At 34.5% G+C, this 21,164-nt stretch overlaps 1 protein-coding gene across 4 annotated transcripts in view; it reads left to right on the top strand.

Moving 5' to 3' along the window:
• Nucleotides 1–21,164, top strand: part of LOC147398212 (lipid phosphate phosphatase 2-like) — a 69,303-nt gene that overhangs the window by 31,555 nt on the left and 16,584 nt on the right. The window contains exons 1-6 of one of the 4 annotated variants that reach the window (XM_086447378.1): nucleotides 14,410–14,594; nucleotides 16,851–17,023; nucleotides 17,848–18,072; nucleotides 18,208–18,295; nucleotides 18,388–18,497; nucleotides 18,626–18,719. In XM_086447378.1, coding sequence (XP_086303504.1) covers nucleotides 17,857–18,072; nucleotides 18,208–18,295; nucleotides 18,388–18,497; nucleotides 18,626–18,719 — 508 coding nt within the window. In that variant the 5' untranslated portion in view covers nucleotides 14,410–14,594; nucleotides 16,851–17,023; nucleotides 17,848–17,856. Of the gene's footprint in view, nucleotides 1–14,409; nucleotides 14,595–16,850; nucleotides 17,024–17,847; nucleotides 18,073–18,207; nucleotides 18,296–18,387; nucleotides 18,498–18,625; nucleotides 18,720–21,164 lie in introns of those variants that run through there. The other 3 variants (XM_086447377.1, XM_086447379.1, XM_086447376.1) reach the window with 3 other exon arrangements.

Here is a 21,164-nt window from a genome sequence, read left to right on the forward strand (position 1 = left end):
CTTGACCAGGTAAAATTAGAATAGTATATCGGTATGTTTCGGACTGAAGTGACCTAAGCTTTGTCCTAACCTAGTCTCAATCATATAGAGAGCCTAGAACTTAGGTGCGGTCCTTAGGCCACGATTGAATCGACCATAAGTGACCCCGGGTTACTTTTCTCTAAACTAATCAAAAGGTAAGTGGGTTGACCGATCCACACCGCTCAAATAAAACTCGCAATATCGGTCCACACCCAATAAATGTAATTGAAAAAGTTGTGTTGGCCAATCATTTTCCTACCCATTAGCCCAATTGGTACGTCGATCTTTCGGATCAATTATACGAGCCGATCGAGTTAATTGGTTCAATTAAATGTCAATAATCGAGTTAATTGGTTCAATTAAATGTCAATAAGGTGATATATTATTTTTTGAATCCATTGGATAGAATCGGTCCGAATATGGTAACTGAACTTTTTTTTCTAACCAATTCTATTCAATAGATCGTAACTTTCTTTAAATTAAAATGGTTGAATCACATTAAAGATCGTACCAAAAATGGATGTGGCTTATTTTTAAATGTGTCAGTAATGAGAGTTAGTTTTTTTTGTTAAACGGCTCACGATGATGTACAATTGTTGGTGGAAAGAGTTTTAGATGCGTTCACCACTGTCGAGAAGTACAATTTTGGTGCATATAGACTTCAAATCGTATTCTCTCTCAAGTCAGTGACTATCAATTGGAATCTTTTATGTGTCGCGGTCAATTTATGGGACCCGAATTATCACGTATACCATTTTGGTTCAGTCACATTTGTCCAACTCATGAAGATTATTGTAATATTATAGGGATAAGCACATTGGGTCCAATGATTCGTCTTCCATCAAAATCCAAATTTACAAAAGAACTCTCGAAAGGATTATGAGTTAAGCAAAAAAAGTAAGAAGATTCACAGATCACGATTTACTAAACATGTGGAGACTCCTAGAAGTACACCAAACTCCTGAACAAGAAAATCCTGGGGATTTCGCTCCAGAACCTCACAGGAAGGCCTGGGATTTTAATTTATGTCTGGGGGTATTGTCAACATATTTTTTGGTTTCATTTAGGATGGGTCATCAGTTGCCGGGCTTCTTCGCAAATATTGTCGGACAACTTAAAAACAAGGTTAACCCAGTCCCTACAATACTCGCCGATACTTTTGAGGGATTATCAAATGAGAATGCACCAGGAGGGGAAGGATTTCGAGGAAGTCCACATTTGTTTTATCTGTTGTTATGTATCCGACTTCGCATTGCAGAGTTCCCGCAAATCAAGGAAAGTAAATGGGAAAAATTCATAAGAAAGGAAACATTGGTGGACTTTGCATCCATAGAAGACTGGAAGGACTGGCTCTCAAATTTGACTACACAAGATGTAAATTGGGATAGATTGGGATCAAGAATGGATGAAAGCACTGTGCTTGCTTCAAAATGGTCTGATCATGTAATGCTCACTGGTCTGCTGAATAAATCTTTTTATTGCCCAAGGATGATACCAATACAGATAGGATTCTCTTCATGGATCCCAATGCTCCCGAGGAATGGACATCATATTAAGGAGCTGAATGTGCACTTGGTAGAATACATAGCTACCGCTTGGAACCATCGGTTACTTATTGAATCAGAAGATCAACAAGCATTCAAGAAGCAGAAGAGAGAAGTAGAAGAGCATGTAGGATCCTATATCGAGTCGTTTTTTGCTTTAAGAGGAGAGTCTCCTCATTTCTTTTGTATTCGCATTTGTCTCCTTGGTACGATTTTTAATGAGAATTCTCTTTTAATCAGACCCTAATTAACAATAAATCACCTCATCAGACATAAGCTTGATCAACACAACTCATCAATTATAATAAAATAACAAAAGTAAATGCTATCAAAAGGGATCATTTCTTAATTCACCTTTGATGGGGTTTTAGGATACTATTGCGCCCAAACTTAAGCATCCGCCACCTAGTGGAATCGAGAGTCAGGTCATTTGGAAAGAACATCTGCGCCAAGCAAAGCATTAAAGATGGCTTCTGAATCTAAACTCATGAAAATTCGTAAGATCCTAGCGGTCTTTGCAATGGATATGAACAACATAAAGAGCAAGGTAGAAGTGCTAGAATAGATCTCTGATTTAACAAGAGACCATCCTGACGATCAAAAAGGCAAGGGACCAGAAGGTAGCATGGCTAAGAATCTGGATGAGGTTTATGAACTTGACAAAAATGAGGAGCATTATAAGATAATCCAATGTTGGCCAACAGAATGACTCAATTGGAAACACCACCGTGAAAAACATAAAAGGGATTGACAAAATTGCAGTAGGGATAGAGGCTTTGAATCAAATTCCTAAGATCCGTCTGCCAGAAAAGTTTGTAATGCCTGAAATGGAAAAATTCAATGGAGTAGACTGCGCAAAAACGCATCTCAAGGTATATGTCACCAACATGCGCACAATGGGCCTTAGTAACGAACAAATCACACTGTTGTTCCAGCGTACTCTATCAAGATCAACGCTACGATGGTTAGTGTCCCAAGATTCAGCTATAATAGGGACATGGGAAAATATGTCAAGGATGTTCTGGCACCAGTACAAGTACAACACTAAAATCAAAACTTCTCGAAAACATTTGGAATCTACTAAGCAGAAGAATGGAGAAACATTTACTGATTTTATTAGTCGTTGGAGGGCTAAGGCTGTACAGATGTGGGATAGACCATCAGAAAAGGAACAAGTGGCAATCATCTTGAAAAACCTCTTGTAGGGGTATGCTCAGCATTTAGTTGCCTAGTATATCCCCACATTTGAATCATTTTTACAAGCTGGAAGCCAACTTAAGGATGCTTTTGCCTCTGAGATCCTTTCCAACTCTTCTGACAACAAAGCCAAAAAACCCTTCACTAATTCCAAATCCAACATCAACCATGCCTATATAACCAACACTTCCACCACCCAGTTCTACCCCCAGCTCGAACCAATAATTAAGCAAATTTGGGTAGAGCCCCCTCGACAGTTCACCGATTTAGGGATGACTCTCACCGTAGCCTTCCAAAAACTATTGAAAAAATGACTTCTCACCCCTCTCCAACCTCGACCTCTGCCAAACCCCCTACCAGCTGCACATAACCCTAACGTCTTTTGCGAATTCCATCAAATCTCGATCATCATACTGACCGTTGCATCTCTCTCCAGCATGTCATCCAAAATCTCATTGATGATAAAAAAAAGTCATCATTCCTACCCCAACATAGCCAAATGTCACTACCAATCCACTACATGCATATCAACCTCTGCCAACATTGAATATGGTTTCAAACACCCAACTATCATTCGACCCAACCTCTCTCATCCATCCAATCTATGCCAAACCACCCAATTATCCCCTTGTCGGAATAACTTTCACTGATGAGGTCTAAGCCACAAGCCATGAGCCATTTGATCTAACTGAAGATGAATCATACTGTCTATCCCCACCTCGTTACGATAACCCATTATATACCAGCTATCTCTTGGCACAAATGATCTCGAAAAATCCATTCTCTATAACAAGTGAAGATCCTTACCTATTGGCCGAAGAAGATGAGTCATTTCCACTCTCTTGTGATAAAGTCAAGCACATGACACGGGAAGGAAGAGTCTTTAAGCCATCGGAACTTAGCGTTGACAATCCAGCGATCTTGGCAAGGAAGGAAAAAGTAGACCCCACTCAGGAAACTATTGAAGAGGATGATATCGTGATCAAACAGCTAAAAAATGCAGGCGCCAACATTTCAGTTTGGGATTTGCTCATGGCCTCCACAGCTTATAAGGAAGTTGTTCTCAAAGTATTAAGCGCAGCCCAAGTTTCCCTCGACACATCTCCAGATCAACTAGCTAGTATAGTAGGAGCAACCTATGTTGAAAATTATCTATCCTTCTCAGACTTCGACCTCCCAAAAGAAGGGCCGAGCCACACGAAGCCGCTGCATATCACAATTGACTGCAATGGAATGAGAGTCCCTCTAGTCTTGGTAGATAATGGAAGTGCATTAAATGTCTGTCCTTTAAAGACCGCAACTTGCCTAGGGTTCAAGACATAAGACTTCAAACCAACTAGCCAAGGCGTCAGAGTTTACGATAATATGAAAAGGGATGTACTAGGGACTTTGCAGCTACGAATATCCACGGGTATAGCAGACTTCCCTGTGGAATTCCGAGTCTTAGATATTCAGTCATCATTCAACCTATTACTAGGAAGACCGTGGCTGCATCAGATCAAGGCCATGTCTTCAACTTTGCATCAGAAGATTAAATTCATCAAGGATGGTTTAGTGATTACATTTCATGGGGATGCCGAAATTATGGGGATTGTGAATGAAATAGAAACCAAGGATAAGTCGCTGCCTGAAATCCAACCCGAACAAAAAAGAAATACAACTCAGTGGGTTTGAATTTGAAAATATTCATGCTGTTCAGTGGGACGATTCTACGAAAGAGCTGGTACCTATCGATAATACGTTCAATTGTTGCGTAGCCAGCATGTTCAAAAGCATGAGATTCTTCCCATGCATGGGTTTGGGTCGTAGACAACAAGGGATCAAAGCTGCACCAGCCATTCAAGAAGTAGTTGGCACATTCGGATTAGGGTATGAACCTACGAAAGAAAACTGAACCCAATATTGGAAGATAAGGAAAGATAAGGCGAATACGATGAGTCAAGGATATGTCATCGATCTAATCAACATGAAGCCTTATCGTAAAACCCTTAATAGACGTTTCGTGCAAGCAGGGAAAGATTTTTCTTATTGAGATTTTTCAAAATCTTTCATCGATCACCTCACGGGTACCCTCCAGTCGGGTTTGAGATTTTCTTTGGAATAAGTTGGCTTGACAAGGAAGAAGACGAAGCATCTAAAGAACTCGAAGGAGTAGATGATTGGTAGACAACCGTGGATTCACTCAATATTATTCAAATGTTTCTCGAAGAAGGAAACATGTCAGTCAAAAGTGGTGCTCAAAACCCACAGTCTGTAATCAAACTCGCAGTCGGGTCTCTTTCCAATTATCATGTAATGAGTCATTTGTTGTATGTCGGGTCTGGTCATGTTGAGTCTGTTGAGTCCGCAGTAAGTCCTGTCACCCTATCTATCTTTAATGAAATAGAAGAAGTTTCTGATTACCCCGAGTGTAATAATGATTTAACTGATAATCTGATTTTGAAGGACGAATCTTCTGATGAAGAAACTCCTATCGAATTAATTAAACTACTTGAACAAGAAGATGAACGTCGGGCTCAACCTGTAATGGAAGAAACAGAACTAGTCAATCTCGGGACTAAAGAAAATTCTCAAGAGATTCAAATTGGAGACACCTTATCTCCCGAGGAACGTGAAGGAATAGTAGATTTTCTCAGAAAGTTTAAAGACGTATTCGCGTGATCGTATGAGGACATGCTAGGAGTAAGTACGGATATTGTTTAACATCAGATTCCATTGCATCCCGATGCTAGGCCAGTAAAGTAGAAACTTTGACGTATGAAGCTAGAATGGACTTTGAAGATTAAGGAAGAGGTCACTAAACAGATCAATGTCAGATTATTGGAAGTGGTAGAGTACCCAGAATGGATCGCTAACGTAGTTCCAATTCCTAAAAAAAATGGGAAAGTGAGAATGTGTGTGGACTTCAGAGATTTAAATAAGGCCAGTCAAAAGGATAGCTTTCCGTTGCCTCACATAGATGTATTGGTTGATAATACAGCAGGGCACGCCATGCTTTCGTATATGGATGGGTTTTCGGGGTACAACCAGATAAAGATGGTCCTTCGCGATATGCAAAAGACGTCATTCATCATAAAATGGAAAACATTTTGCTACAAAGTCATGCCTTTTGGCTTGAAGAATGCTGGTGCTACCTATCAGAAAGCAGCTACGACCTTATTACACGACATGATACACAAGGAGGTTGAGGTCTATGTAGATGACGTGATAGTGAATCCAAAGAACGATCGGGACACGTCGCTGCACTAGAGAAGTTTCTCACAAGAATCCAAAAATACCAGTTACGCCTTAACCCGCAAAAGTACGTATTCGGAGTGACTTTTGAAAAATTGTTAGGATTCGTGGTTAGTCAAAGGGGGATCGAAGTAGACCCTGGAAAAATCAAAGTTATACAAGAAATGGCACCATTTTTTTTTTAATTTTTTGTTTTTCCTCGATTCTTCAACCTCAGATTCACAACAAACAGTTCGCAGTCGACGACCAACGCGGAAGGGAGAAACGTCCGCAGTCGTGTTCTTTATAAAGCCCACCCAACCTCTTTCCATTTTACTTTCTTTTTCATCCCGTATCGTAAAAAATAAGTCATATTTATATATGAGAATTTTGAAATTTTGACCTCGGATTTCATCCGTTTCGGGATCAAATTGTCTTCCGTCACAGAAGGGAGAAATGACAACCACATCGAGATCTTCGAAACCACTAGGCCGATTTCAAAAATCAGTTGCCTTAAAGTATGATTTGCCTCGATTTTCACGCCGATCACCTCGATTTCCCCGCACGTGCTTCAATTCCGTCGCCTAGTGATTGTAAGGAACTCTCAATTTCTATTAGTATTCGTAGATTGTGAAAATTGCATTTAAAATTTTATTAAAAATTTGTGGTGAGTTTTTAAAAATATAGAATTCAATCGATTATTTCAAATTCACGCCAGAACTTACATATTTGATATGTTTAATTATATTTTTTTACAAATTATACGTAGGTAGGATATTTCAAATGGCTATTTCTGTCAGTTGGGTCCTGTGCACCGCTCGGACCCCGTTTTAATCTAAATGTTGTACTTTTTCAATATTATTGATGAAAATGAATTTCATAATTGAAAAAAAAATGATTTAATATTCAATGAACTCAAATTGAGTTAATGAATATCAGAAAGTAGATATTTTGTTTGAAAGATTGAAAACGGTAAAAATCGAAAAAAGGAAAAAAGGGTATGAAACGGTAAAATGTCAGAGTTATACCCGAGGGGTGATGTCTGTATTTTACATTGTTTTGTTGTGTGTAGGTTGGTGAACGGATATCCAGGGATAATGTTATTGGTTGCATGTTTATTTACTTTCTGTTAGCGTGAGGTGTTGTTTACGTTTACGTTCTGTTATTTATTTTAGGCTGGCTGACGACAGTTGTATGGTAGGAAACTGAATATCCATTATCAACCTTGTATTGTTAATTTCTCTTTTATTTTCAAATGAAAATGATATATATATATATATAGCTATTTTGTGAGTTGTTAAAGAATCTGTGAATGCTTGAAGGGATAGTGCGTCATATCATCCGGAGTGGTGTACTATCCTGGGATGTACGGTAGGGACCACCAAGCTCATATGTGGTATGGGACGCGTATGAGAGTGGAGTCACAACTGGAATCCGAGTTTATTCCTCTCTATCTTTACTAGTGAACTTGTAATGTAAAGGTGGTCGTATACGAATGGTTTGTATATTTCGGAATCACATGTATACCTAATAGGTATAGACGAAGATGATTAGTCAGTGATCACTAACAATCTATAGTAGTCGAACGTTCTGACACATCAAAAAGAGACCCATTGCTTAAGGTCACGTCAAATGAACAGCCTGAGCCAGATAAATAGCCAACCAAACATGGTAAATTCAGCGACCGACCACAAAATCAGGAACTAAAAGCCAATAAAGAATTATAACATCATGTCCCGACTGGGAGCGATCCAGTCGTGAATCCCAACTCTCTAATTCTAATACTCCACCATAGTGTATTATGTATCTATTGCCTTACTTTGATATATAAAATGAAATGCATGTTTAATGTTTCTATTTGATCAATTAGATTTGTATAAAAAAAGAGAATGTTATAGTAAGTAATGCTGATCGATGTAATGTGAGTTTTAAAATGTTTAGTTGTTCATCCCTAGCTATATGTACCAGTTAATCGTAGTTTCTTTTGTAAAATTTTTCAGATTTTAAAATGATTTAGTATGCTTATTCATTCATGTTAGAAGAGGTTATTGGCAGAAATTATGTTCTTCCTTACTGGGTAACCATTGTTACTCACCCTTTCCTTCTCCATTTTTTTTAGTTTCAGATCCGAAGCTTGGCGAAGCAGGTGTAGAAAACGAGTGAGAATCATCTGGTGAGTCAGATAGACAGCCAGAGTCCGTCATTTGGTGAGTATTGGGGTTATACCCCCTAGTGGTGTCGATTTGTCCAAAAATATTATAGATTTTGTTCTGAGCGATATGAGTTATGTTAGAGTGAGAAATTTTCGTATAATCCTGTATTATAATTTCTTCTTCCGCGCTTTGATCTTTTGTACGTTATTAGATGTATACAGGCTTCCGCTAGTATTATATTTTGTATATATATGCAGGATTGTATGTTGTTTATCAGGTATAGGTTGAACGCCTTGGAATGCTAATATAAACTGAGGAGACCATGCCGAAATTTTGAGGTGCCACCTAGTACTTCGAGATCTGACATAGGGATTTGTGTTAGCATTTGGTGAGGCGCCACACGTAGCGTGATTTTTATAGTTTTGTCAGTTTAAGATACCTTATCTGAATTTCTGAAACATATCTGGTAACAAAATAAAGCATTGGAATAAACATCCATCATTGGGAACCGTTGCCATTGGATTGACGAGTTGATTAATCAGGCGAGTGCAAAAATGGGGTGTCTACACTTTCAATAACACAACACGCAAAGATAACCCTAGTTTGTGTTTTAATGTAGAAAAAGGATGCAGATCTCAAGTACGCAAATCGTTTCTTTAGAATACTAATTATTTTCTCGATTACATTTTGCAATGAAGAATGACGATAATTATAGAGTTCTTTTGCATGCGACGGAAAGCGCCCACGATGGTCATTTAAATGATATCGAGTACCACAAAAAAGCATAGGAAAACCAGGAACATTTGCAAACCCAGCATCTACAAGATAATATTTACTTATATTGCAAATTTATAAAATAAAATTACACGCCAATCATGTTTGCATGTCATCATATTAGGAAATAAAATAATATAATTATTCAAATATTATACTCACCAAGTGGCACAGTGAGTCTATCAATCCTATGTCTAATTGCATCTTTTAGTAAGTGGCCATCATGTGCTGATCTTTCCCAACCAGTGAGCACGTATGTGAATTTCATATCAAAAGTACATGCGATCAAGACGTTCTGACAAATATCTCATTTTCTATTACGATACTTAGGTTGTTTATCTACAAAAACTATTGCATGATTGTATATACCGTCTATAGTTCCTATAACATCCTATATTAAATCAACATCTCATGGTTATATCACATCATCGATACATATTTATTTGTAAGCATGGTCGATTTTACAATTACCTCAAAGTAATGGTACCAATTTTTAACATTGTTGTTGTCTCTGAGAGAATTTGTTTACTCTGCTACCTTGATGATCTCCTTGTATATACTAATCAATGCTTTCAAGACAATATGAAAATAACGACTAACTGTTTGAGAAGATCGTATAAAAGAAAAGTTTGCTCGTCAATTTCTCAAATCATGCCCAATTGTTAATTGGAACATAGAGACTTGTTCTTTGACTTTTATTGATCGACAATCAATCAATCAATCAATCCATGCATTCTTAAACGGTTACACAATCTATGAAATGTAGCTCTATTCATTCAAAGTTGCTCATGACAATGCTTGTCACTTTCATCATATAACCTATTCAGAATCTATCTTCTCTCATTATCTCTATTTATTATAGGTGCTCTAAGTAGAGATAGCCTATGTCTAAGATTTGTTAAGATTACATATGTATTGAATATCAATGTCATGACCGCAATCCTATTCTTTTCTTATGCAGTCAACATCTTATCAATCAAACATTTAAACAATAGACATAAGAAAGACATAATCATATATGAATAAGAGACGACCAAGCTTCTATTGTCACTTCAACCTTTTCTTATTACACCCCATTCACTTATTTTCTTTATCTTTAGTTAGGGTGTAATAAGTAAAAGTTCGGTGCTAATAGTAGCACTTTTATATATAACAACAAGAAACATTATTCCAAGAGTGTGAATTTTGGCGTCATCAACATAGCTTTAAAATTGGGTTTTTTCAACATTAAAACAGTACAAAAAATTTAGCTTTTGAATTGTCACTCCCATTCCAACAAAATCAACTTATTTTATAAATTGGGTTTTTGTATTACAATCTGAAGGTTTCAACCCAACCGCAGTGCGGTGGACCTTGGTTGGAACGCCCTAAAATTGGAGGAATGTGTTCCACAAATGATCTTATCCGCAATAGTAAAAACGGTTAAGAATGAATCCTTTCAGAACCTAAGATCTTTATAAATAGAACATTTCTCAATGTAGAAATGACATTTTTTTGTCCCTTTCTTTGGTCGATTTTAGCTTCTTACCTCTTTTCCTTTAACCTAAGGCCCTTAGGCTTTTCTCCTGTATTTTTTATTTTTAGCTTAGGTTTTCAATTAAAATTTTGTAATTCTTGTAAGTGAGAGAGTGAGAAGAGATTGTAATTATCTTTGTCTAATAAAATAAGGCTTGTTCTTCTTCATATATCTTTCTCTATCACTTGCAATGACCTTAGGCTAATCTCCCCTCCATTGGAGGGTGGAGAAACTTAGGGCAAGATTACTTTACTGTACTTAATTTTTTTTTACTTCTTAATTTCCTTAAATGTTTATGAGTTATCTTCAAGACTTGTCGCCATGGATTAAGATTAGAGATGAACTTTTACATCTTTTATGCTTAACTTAAATGCTTCATTCTTAGATTAGCTTAAGATGTAGCATGTTAATCTAGATATTTGACAGTAAAAGATTCACATATTAGAGAGTGAAGAAATTCTACTTTAGTATTCTTTAAATCTAATTTTATCTTGTTAAATCTTTCGATCTAAAGAGCTAACACCAAGCCCTTATGATTGAATTATCAAAGAGGCTAGGAACTATATTTTGACATAATAATTTACTTTAGGTGGATCCCTTTCTAATGATATTTTCTTCCAAAGTTTTATTTTTATTTTATCTTCTATTAATTTAATTTTCAGCAAGTTTAATTTTCTTTTGGTAATTTCAAAAATACAAAAACAGATTTATTTGTTGGCTTTGATTAATTTTGTAATCTTAGCTTGATTCTACCATCTTTTTCTTGGGTTCGATTTCTTACTTGCCCTACAAGTCAAGTAAATTTACATATATATATATATATAACTTCTATAGGAAGGATAACAATAGTCCCATCATGTAACTTTGATTTATTCAACTTTATCTCCAATCTATCATTTTCTACCTTGCTTTAACCCTCGATAGAAAATCCTAGATCCCTCCCCCTCCCAAATTTCAACCATAATTTTATATTTCCTTTAGGCTTGAAGGTTGAAATAGATAGAATCTTAAGATCAAAGATTAGGGTTAAAAATATAAACAAATGAGGTTAAAGATGACTGATTTTTGATAAATATATAAAGGGTTTTGACTATAGGTTGAAGATGAGGGATTTTAGGTTTTTTTTTTTTTCTATTAATCTATTACGAAGACTGAGGTCGAATGAGTCATGTCATCAGTTTCAAAACATGGGAGTATTTCTATTATTCACAAAAAGGTAAGGGCATGTCTAAATCACCCAAAATATAGTTACTTCCTTGAAATTTAATAAGTTACTTATGCTTTCTATCATTCTAACTTTTAAAGTGTTCTCTTTCATTTTCTCTCTTAATTGGTCAAATTGATGAAAGCAAGTGATTTGAACATACCCCTCTACATTTTGGTGAATATGTTGTGTGCTTTCGAATTGATGACATCATCCCTTGACTTTAGTCTTATTTTATAAATTATAAAAAAGACCTAATGCCCTCACATTGAACATTTAGTCAAAAACCCTTGATTTTTCGTTTTTTTTTTTCAAAGAAAAAACTATCTTCAAGCTCTTCAACCTTTATCATTAATTATTTTTAATCTATTCAATCTTATCTTCAATCCATTATTTTCAACTTCATTTTAATCCGTTGTAAAAATATTTGATTTTACTATCCAAAATTCCATCCTCTTCTAATACTCCAAAAGCCTTATTTTTCTCTTGATAGGGTAAAAACTAATGATCTAAAGAGTTAAAAAAAGATTGATTGATTTTGAGAAAAAATAAAAATCAAAGAATTTTTACTACAAACTAAATATAAAGGCATTTAAGTCATTTCTGATTAATATATTCGAGTAGAGTGTGCTTCAAATGCATCTCATCGGTTTCAAAACATAGGGTATCTCAAATATTCACCAAAACATAGAGGGTTATGTCTAAATAAGCCTTCATTTGCATCACATTTTTGACTTAGCTTGGTGTAATAATGCCTTCACCTGTTATTTATTTGATTTAATGACCAAATCATCTACAAAACACCTGCATTTGTGTGAAGTGAAAGTGAAAGATCTCCTACTATTTTAATTTCTGATTAATCTTTTCTTGTAACTTACTCTTTGGTTGATTCCCCCTCTGCATGTTCAATCATTAAAGTGAAGCTATGAAACAAAACTTTATAGCTACGTGGAATCTTTTATAGCCCCCATTGACTTTGGGGACCAACGTTTAAGCCCTCATTCTCAGAAAAAAAGAAAAACTTTAAGCTGCTTAATTGTTGCAATTTGTTGTGGGCTTTAAACATACAATGGGCCCTCTACTTGAAGCCCATACTTAAAATCCCTAATTTCAACACAAATCACTCGAAAATGAGTAATTTTCGCAACTGGGCCTTTTACGGATTATTGCATTCCATTTGTTTTGCTTCAATTCGGTCTTCTCTCTCAAAAAAGAAAATTCAGGATGACAAAGTTCCGAATAATTATTTCTTTAAACAGTGGATAGGAGTATACTCTAGATTAGAATCATAGTCAAGAGATTTTGAAATCCATTTCTTGCACATTTGTATAAAAAAACAAGAGTATAATTTTTTGTCCTTAGATGTTTAATACAATACGTTGTGTTGTATCACAATCGTAAACACTAAAATCACAATAAACATAAGAAAGATTCTGATTCTAAATTCTAAAATTACCTTCCAAAATAGTATAGCCAAGAGAATTCTCCAATCTGATATTGACAATCCAAAATCAGAATCTAACAATATGGATCGTATGCTAGCTAGAAACATGATTTTAAAACTCAACAAATTAGAATGGACTTGAAAATGATTTGTTGGACTCTAATATTTATAGATGCTTGGTTACATTCTGAATTTTTTTTTTCTTTCTTGCATTGCAAGTTATTTGCATGAACCTCTTAAGCCCTTCACAAATTTCAACAAATAGTTTGCAGTCCAAAAAGTGCTGCAAATCATTTGTAGTGCAAATCGTTTGCATTTACAAATGAATTGCATGGTACAAAGCAAGGTCTAGATTAAACAAAGAAGTTATTATTTTGAAATAAATACAAATAATTTTTAATTGAGATTGAGTTCGGTTTGATTGTAAGGAAAATTACCTAATGACTCTGACGGAGGGACTTCTTTTAAAATCCCCCCTAACTTTTTGACGATGACTAGATAGCTCAAATGCTCAATTGGTAAACTTTCTCTTAATTCCCCTCATCTCATCTTTCTTATATTTATCCAAAATAACAATTTTCTCACTTCTCTTATCTTACTTAAAGTTTTTTGTGATCCATTCCAATTATTTTGTGATCATAATTGACAAACGAGATTGATGTACTTAGAATTTCAAAGATTTAGATGTAACTTTCTATCTATGTTTACAATTGTGATAACAAATGACAAAATGAGAATGATATAATTTTGAAGAGTTAGTCATAACGTTTGATATAAGCGTCTATTTTCTCTTTCTTGAAATATCCAAAATGCATATATATATTTTGTGGCCAACAAGCTCTCAAATCAAATATTATGATTAAATCTTCAAAATTATGAGTATGTTATTCATTTTCATAAGACATCAAAATATATTAAAAATTATTTAAAATTATAAGTATATCACACGCCATTGTTATTTACTTAAACAAATGGACGGAATACTTTACAAGTCCCAATTGAAAAGTTATTATTTTAGGAGGATTTTATAAGTTTTAATTCTTAAACTTACCTCATCAAATGTCATTAAGACGTAGAGAATGCTCCGAGAGATATTTTACAAAACGGACGACGTGTCCTTTGACGTTGGTCTTTTTTATTAGAATAATATAAAAAAGATTTCAATTCTCACGTCATAGGCAAATTTTGGAAGAAAAGAGAAGGTTTCTTTTCGGAATTTTTTCCATTATTCTAATTTACTATAGAGATGACACAGGATAGGTTCCTATGATAGGCCACGTGTCATTAAAAAAGATAGTTGCTTAATTGATTAAAGTGGGCCCGCGTCAAAACTTTTTCCTTTCTTTCTGTCTCAAGTTGGTTGAGTGTTAACCTGACGTCCTGACCATTCGATGTTAATGAAGTGGTTCGGCTTCGTTAAAATTCAAATAGCTGTTTCTCTTTGTCTCCGCGCATAAGCTCGTTCCATCTTCGTTCTTGAAGCCTTCTCTAACAGATTTCGATTTCGTTGCCCAGATTTCTTCTTCAGGTCGGCTCTTTCACTGGATTCCCTCATTTAAGCTTCATTTTGTTCTGTAATGTTTATAATCTCAGTCGAAAATTTCTATGTTCGTTTGTACTGTATTTTATCAATTTTATTTTTATTTTTAAATTTTAGGTCGAAATATTTTGAGAAATCTTTAGTTTTATGGTACATAGATGTGTTATTGATGGCTAAAATCGAGGAATTTTGAGTAGCTGTTCTCATATAATGCCATTTGAACTACAAAATGCTGGATGGATGTAACTTGGTCTCAGATTTTTATTTTTTAATATGGGAATTTGACGGTCTTACTCTATGAAAATTTGGGGTTCAGAATGTTCTGAAGTTGATGCTTTAAAATTTACTGTAGAATAACTGTCGCTTTGATAAAAATTAGTTTTGTCTCCAGATTAACCTCATTAGGGAACTTCTTCGATTCGATGATTTAGTTTGGATTTCACAAGACTACACTTCTCTGTACTGTTCTTTATATGTATTTGTATGCATTGTAGGATTAAATTTTGACATATTTCCATGAAACATACATAAATATTTTTTAAATCCATAAGCCTCAACACAAAATTTAATCGATTTATTTAATTTTTTTGTATATATTTCGGTTCAAATTGAAATATTTTGTGATTTTCAACTGAAACAACCAAATTTTGGGAATGAAAAAAATGCATGATTTTGGTGAAGATATTTCAATAAATAGTAAAAAATCAACCGAAATATTAGTGTTTTTTTATATAAAATTATTCAAGAAATAATAATAAATTTATAAAATACCATATCGACAAATTACTTTTTGAAAGGACTTGTAAATTACACATATTTTCATTTATTGGTAGAAATGAATTACCATTAGTTAGATATTTTATACATAATCTTATTTTTATGTATCTTAACCATGTTAGCATATTCGATAAATACACATTATAATCTTCCATGTTCTAATTAGTTGGATAAGTTAGTAATTTAATTTTTGATAAGCATAATTTTATTAAGAAAAAGGGGACATGAGGTTCAAAATAAGACTTGCCTAATATATAAGAGGACCAAAATCTAAGCTAGAACCAAACCCCGAGGTCCCATTTAAACAAAAAAAAATCCTCAAATAATACTCCCTTGAACTCCCCGAAAAGCTTACACCAAAAAAACTAAAAGCCTAATATAATAATGATTACTTCTTTGAGAGATTGTTCCATTCCTTCAATGATTATTATATTCCTTTGAACTCCTTGAAAAGCTTACACCAAAACTAAAAGCTTAATATACTAATGATCAATTCATGAAAATAACACATGATAGTAAATCAAAGAAGTTGTGGCTATCACAGGAAAAGTAAAACCATTGAACTTTCAACCTATTCAATATAAAGAATGCAAAACCGGATAGTATACCTCTTGAAGGTCATTTTAAGTTGAGTGTGAATCAGAGTCCTTCAAATGATAAGAAAAAGAAAGACATGAAAGAAGTTCCCTATGCCTCAATGGTAGGGAGTTTGATGTACGCCATGGTGTGTACAAGGCCAGACATCGCATATGCAGTTGGCGTGGTGAGTAGATTTCTTGCCAACCATGGCATACAATAAAAAGTGTTAAGGCCCACAAAATTATCTTTTGATGTGAAAAAGCCTTACTTTACCAGTTTTGGAATAATGCCATAGCAGACATAGGAAAAACACATGGTGTATAGAACAATAAAAGAAAATTTGACCAAATCTCCCAATGAAGGTGCATTGAGTAATCAAGTGATGAGTCGATTCACCATTAAATTTATAGAGGAAGTAAAATTTAGACATGGATAGTCCCAAATTTATTAAATGATCAATGTTAAAAATTTTATGCAAGGCAGCTAAGCAAATGAAGAAAGCCACCTTCGATAGAGCCTTAGGATTCCCAAATGGAGATGGTAGGAAAATCCACAAAATAGGTAGATTGTTGGGAGGAATAAAAGGATTTAAGCAAGTTTTTACATATTAAGGTGTGTTCAGTCAATTTGACATTATTATTCTCATATGCATGTATAATTTGTTTTTGTCTTTGGGATTTGCAAATTTTGCACCAATGCGCAACAAAATACCTCTATCTTCATTTCCATACTCCATATTGTTATTTATTGTTCTTTGATGACTTATGAGTTTGTTTTAGTGTCTATTTTTTTTCTATAGTTTTAATAAAAATTTTCTCAAGATTTTCATTAAAATTATATAATTTCCATACTGATTAAAATATTTCTACGAAATATTTCCATTTCCAGGCTGATCGAAATAAATTTAATACCATGGTATGTAAATTTGTTTCCTTTATGGAGTCAATTATACATGGAGGAGGCCAAGAAGTAATATTTGTTGTCTGAAGAAGATACCAATTCAGGTGTGGGTTTTCTAACTGGTCGTCCAGAATAGAAGTTTAGAACACTTGGAAGCTTAGGTGAGAATGTGGAATGATGTAGCAAGAGTTGACATGATCATATGAACCACTTGAATTTATAAAACATGGATTTAGATAGAACTTTACGGAAGAGCAGGACTCATCCAACAAACCCCAAATTTTAAGATAATGCTTTGACGACAATGACAAACACTGGGTAGTTTAAGTGGCTTCCCCAAAGTACCTACGCACGTGTGGAAAGTTTCAGTCCAATAACACTCTACACATGGGAAAAAGAGGCATGGTTTTGTTTTTTTTCTTTTACTTAAAATTCAATAAACTACAACAAGGTTTGCATGTGATGTGGACAAGGGCGCTGTCTAATGATCAATCCTATAGGATAAGCTCTATCCAACTGATGGTTTGGATTGATCATCTCATCCTTCCACATGGATAGAATAGGGGGGCTCCCATGTCAGAAATCTGTACAGGGCATCCAGAAAATATTTTTCATTTATGCTTTTATTTGGATTATTTATTTATTTTTTGCATCTAGTTTAAACTGTAAACTAGAAATGCGTAATTTTCATATATTCTTTATTGAAGCTTGTAAAGAATATTTTTAAGTTTGCTTTCAGCATGTTAATTGTCTCTTTGTGGCAACACTTGTTGATCGATAGGTCAAAGTTGATGGTTCTATTGCATGCTTGTATGGTCATCTGCATCTTTATGGGAAGCATGCATACGTGTTTCTTCCTACAAAGCTGTTTACATATTTCTGTTTTTTTTTTAAACTGGAAAAATAGGTTTAGTTGTTCAGATTAGTTAATTCTTCAAATTAAAACAGGTTCTTTCAGTTAACCTACTTCTTGCTTGTCTTCTAGTTGGTAAGAATGCCAGAGATTCAGTTGGGGGCTCACACTGTTAAGTCCCATGGAGTTAAAGTGGCAAGGTTTCACATGCATGACTGGATAATACTTCTACTTCTCGTGGTGATAGAGGTCATATTGAATGTTATAGAACCATTTCATCGCTTCATTGGAGAGGATATGATGTCAGATCTGAAATATCCATTGAAAGGCAATACTGTACCCTTTTGGGCTGTTCCAGTATGTTTCTAGTTCTCAAGATTGCAAAGTTGCTATCATATAGAGACAACTTTGATGCCTTTGGAAATTTTACTTAGTGCACCTCTGTGAATACGGAAACTTAACATTTATGTTTTCTTCTTTTTTCGATAACAGATGGTTGCTATATTGTTGCCTTTCGCAATCTTTCTTGTGTACTACTTTTACAGAAGGGATGTATATGACTTGCACCATGCCATATTGGGTATCTCTTCTTTCCTTTAACGATTTCTGTAAAATAGGTGCCCATTTTTTTCAAATGTAAAATAATATCTTGTGTTTCCATATGCAAGCCAGGTCTGTTATTTTCTGTACTTATAACTGGAGTTATAACGGATGCAATTAAAGATGCTGTTGGAAGACCTCGACCAGACTTCTTTTGGCGTTGTTTCCCTGATGGAAAGGATGTCAGTCCTTATTTTTACAGTTGCCTTGTTTTCTTTCTTCTGATACTATTATTTTTAATGGTTGATGTCTTGGTTCTTTGCATTATTCTATACTCAGATTCCATATTATTGGTGCTTGGCATGTACAGGAGTATGATCCTGTCACAAGGAATGTTATTTGTCATGGAGACAAGAGTGTAATCAAGGAAGGGCACAAAAGTTTTCCTAGTGGGCATACTTCATGTAAGCAGTGTAATCACTACCAGATGGTCATACGTTGTGATAAACTTCTTGGTCTTACTGCTGATTTTTTGCCATTATCTTTGGTTAACTATAATAATATAGAGTATATAAGCTTTTGGAGATTGATGAACATATCCATTGTCCCTTTTTTATGAAAAAAACTTTAAAATTGTTTCCTTAGGACTTAGTCTAGCCTTTCTATAATTTATTAGGAAAAGCATAGTATATTTCTTGGGTAGGATGCTACAATGATAAGCTTTATCACTAATGGGAGTTATCTTTCTTAATTTGGCTATTTAGTTTGTTGTAATGGATTTTACTTTGAGCTAGTAAAAATCTAAAAGGAGCAAATGGAATAAAAGAACTAGGAATGAACATAATGTGCACAAAGAATATGAAATGCATACGTGCATACCATTAAGTGTTAAATATGTATGTAGAAAACAAAAGAGATTGCATCATTTATGATGTCAATGTTCTTAATAGATAATGCATAATACTATAATGTTCAGAATAAAAGTCGGGATAAGTGATGATCCTTATCAATTAGGCTTTTCAAATTCAAATAGGTATGACGATATTGGTAGAGGACACAACTTCTCATTTTCAGACATTCAGTTTTTTAAAGTCACGTTCCATTAAATTGAATGAAATTAAGGATCAAGATTCATGTTAGGAGATAGCAAAGTTATTATACTGTTTGTGGAGCTTGTGCAACCCTTCTCCTTTATATGGGCATTTGACTGACTACGTAGTGTGAGAGAAACACTAAAACATCAGAGTTATGGGTGCAAACTACACATGATAGTCCATATTTCTTGAAATCTAGAAAATGGGTACAAATAAAACTGTCCCATACTATATATTGATACCGTACTCTAGTTTTAGTTGTTGTGTGTTTTTTTTTTTTTTTCCTTCTTTTTAAAAAGTGTCATTATTTTAATATTACATATACAAATGTAACAGAACTTCAAAAATTGCAAAGTTCTCATTGTAAGATTCACTTCAATGTATCTTGCATTTATTTTGTTATGAAAGAAATAAGGAAAATGTAAGGAATTAAGTAAATAGCCACTAATACAATAGGAATGAGAAATTTATAATTCCAAAGGAAATGATCAGCTACAACATTTTAATTATAGAGATGGCTTGGACGCTTTCGAACCAAATGTTGTTCAAGAAACCCCAACAAAGCATTATTGATTGAGGAGTTAAAGTCGAGGATGATTGAAGCTCCTATCATGTGTCTTCTTGTGTCTTTGATTGCATGTGATGCATCTAGGGTAGGTATAAATGAAGTATTGAGTCAAGGAGGCCATCGAATTGCCTATTTTAGAGAGAAATTGAATGAGGCAAAACAGAAATACTCTACTTATGACAAGGAATTTTATATAGTAGTACATGCCTTAAGATATTGGAGACATTATTAAATACCGCAAGAATTTGTGTTTTTTCAGATCATGGGGCTTTTAGGTATCTCTGTTCCCTAAAGAAACTAAACCCAAGATATGTGAATGGGTTGAGTCTTTACAAAAGGTACACTTTTGTGGTAAAACATAGGGCATGAGTTGAAAATAAATCAACAAATTCACTGAGTTGTAGGGTTGCACTGTCACGCCCCAAAAACTCAATCCGAATTCCCATGATTCCCAAGTTGAATCCAGAGGCATGATATATAACCCATATCATGATAGTCAATATATGAACGTAAACGACAAATAAATAACTATATGTCATATCTGATCATTGCCCAACCAAACAGATTTGTATTCTCAAACATCAATACACTTGACATATACATAAAACAATAATGACATAATACCGTGTTCGTAGCTATATAAGAAAATGACAATAAAAGACTCAAACCTAACTCTAGTTCAAAACTCATCAGTAGTACCCATGCTCCACTCCTGGAAGCTTGGACTGATCATCTATAAAGCCATGACAGTGAGTTTTTTCAGAAAGATCACCTAAATCAGGTGTGCCTGAAATTTGTGATGCTGTAGGGGTGAGTAACAGGAGAGTTACCCAGTAGGGGAATTTTACAATTCTAAATAAAAGCACCCTATATGCAGTTTAAACATTTTAGGAATTTATAAATCATGCATATTTGATATTCAATATATAAATGAAAATAATTGAACATTGATGTCATAAAATCTAGCAGGAAATTGAAACAATTAAAAATATGAAGAAACAATTGTTTATAATATAGCATTAAATAATAGAGTACTATAATATAGAGTTGAGGGTCAAGACTGATGTGAACATCTCAGTCAAAATACAATTATTCCAATACTTCACCAGTCTGGAACCCCACCGTTAGTTCCTGATTTTATGGTCAGTCTCTGCCACAACTTGGGTAACTGTTTTCCGGCTCAAGTTGGCCGTTGACCAAGGCCTTAAGAAATGTACCAAATCAAGTAAGTTATTCTTTCTTGATTA

Source organism: Akebia trifoliata, chromosome 7 (genome assembly GCF_017979445.1).
Source record: "Akebia trifoliata isolate Shusen 1 chromosome 7, ASM1797944v1, whole genome shotgun sequence".
Taxonomy (NCBI): Eukaryota; Viridiplantae; Streptophyta; class Magnoliopsida; order Ranunculales; family Lardizabalaceae; genus Akebia; species Akebia trifoliata.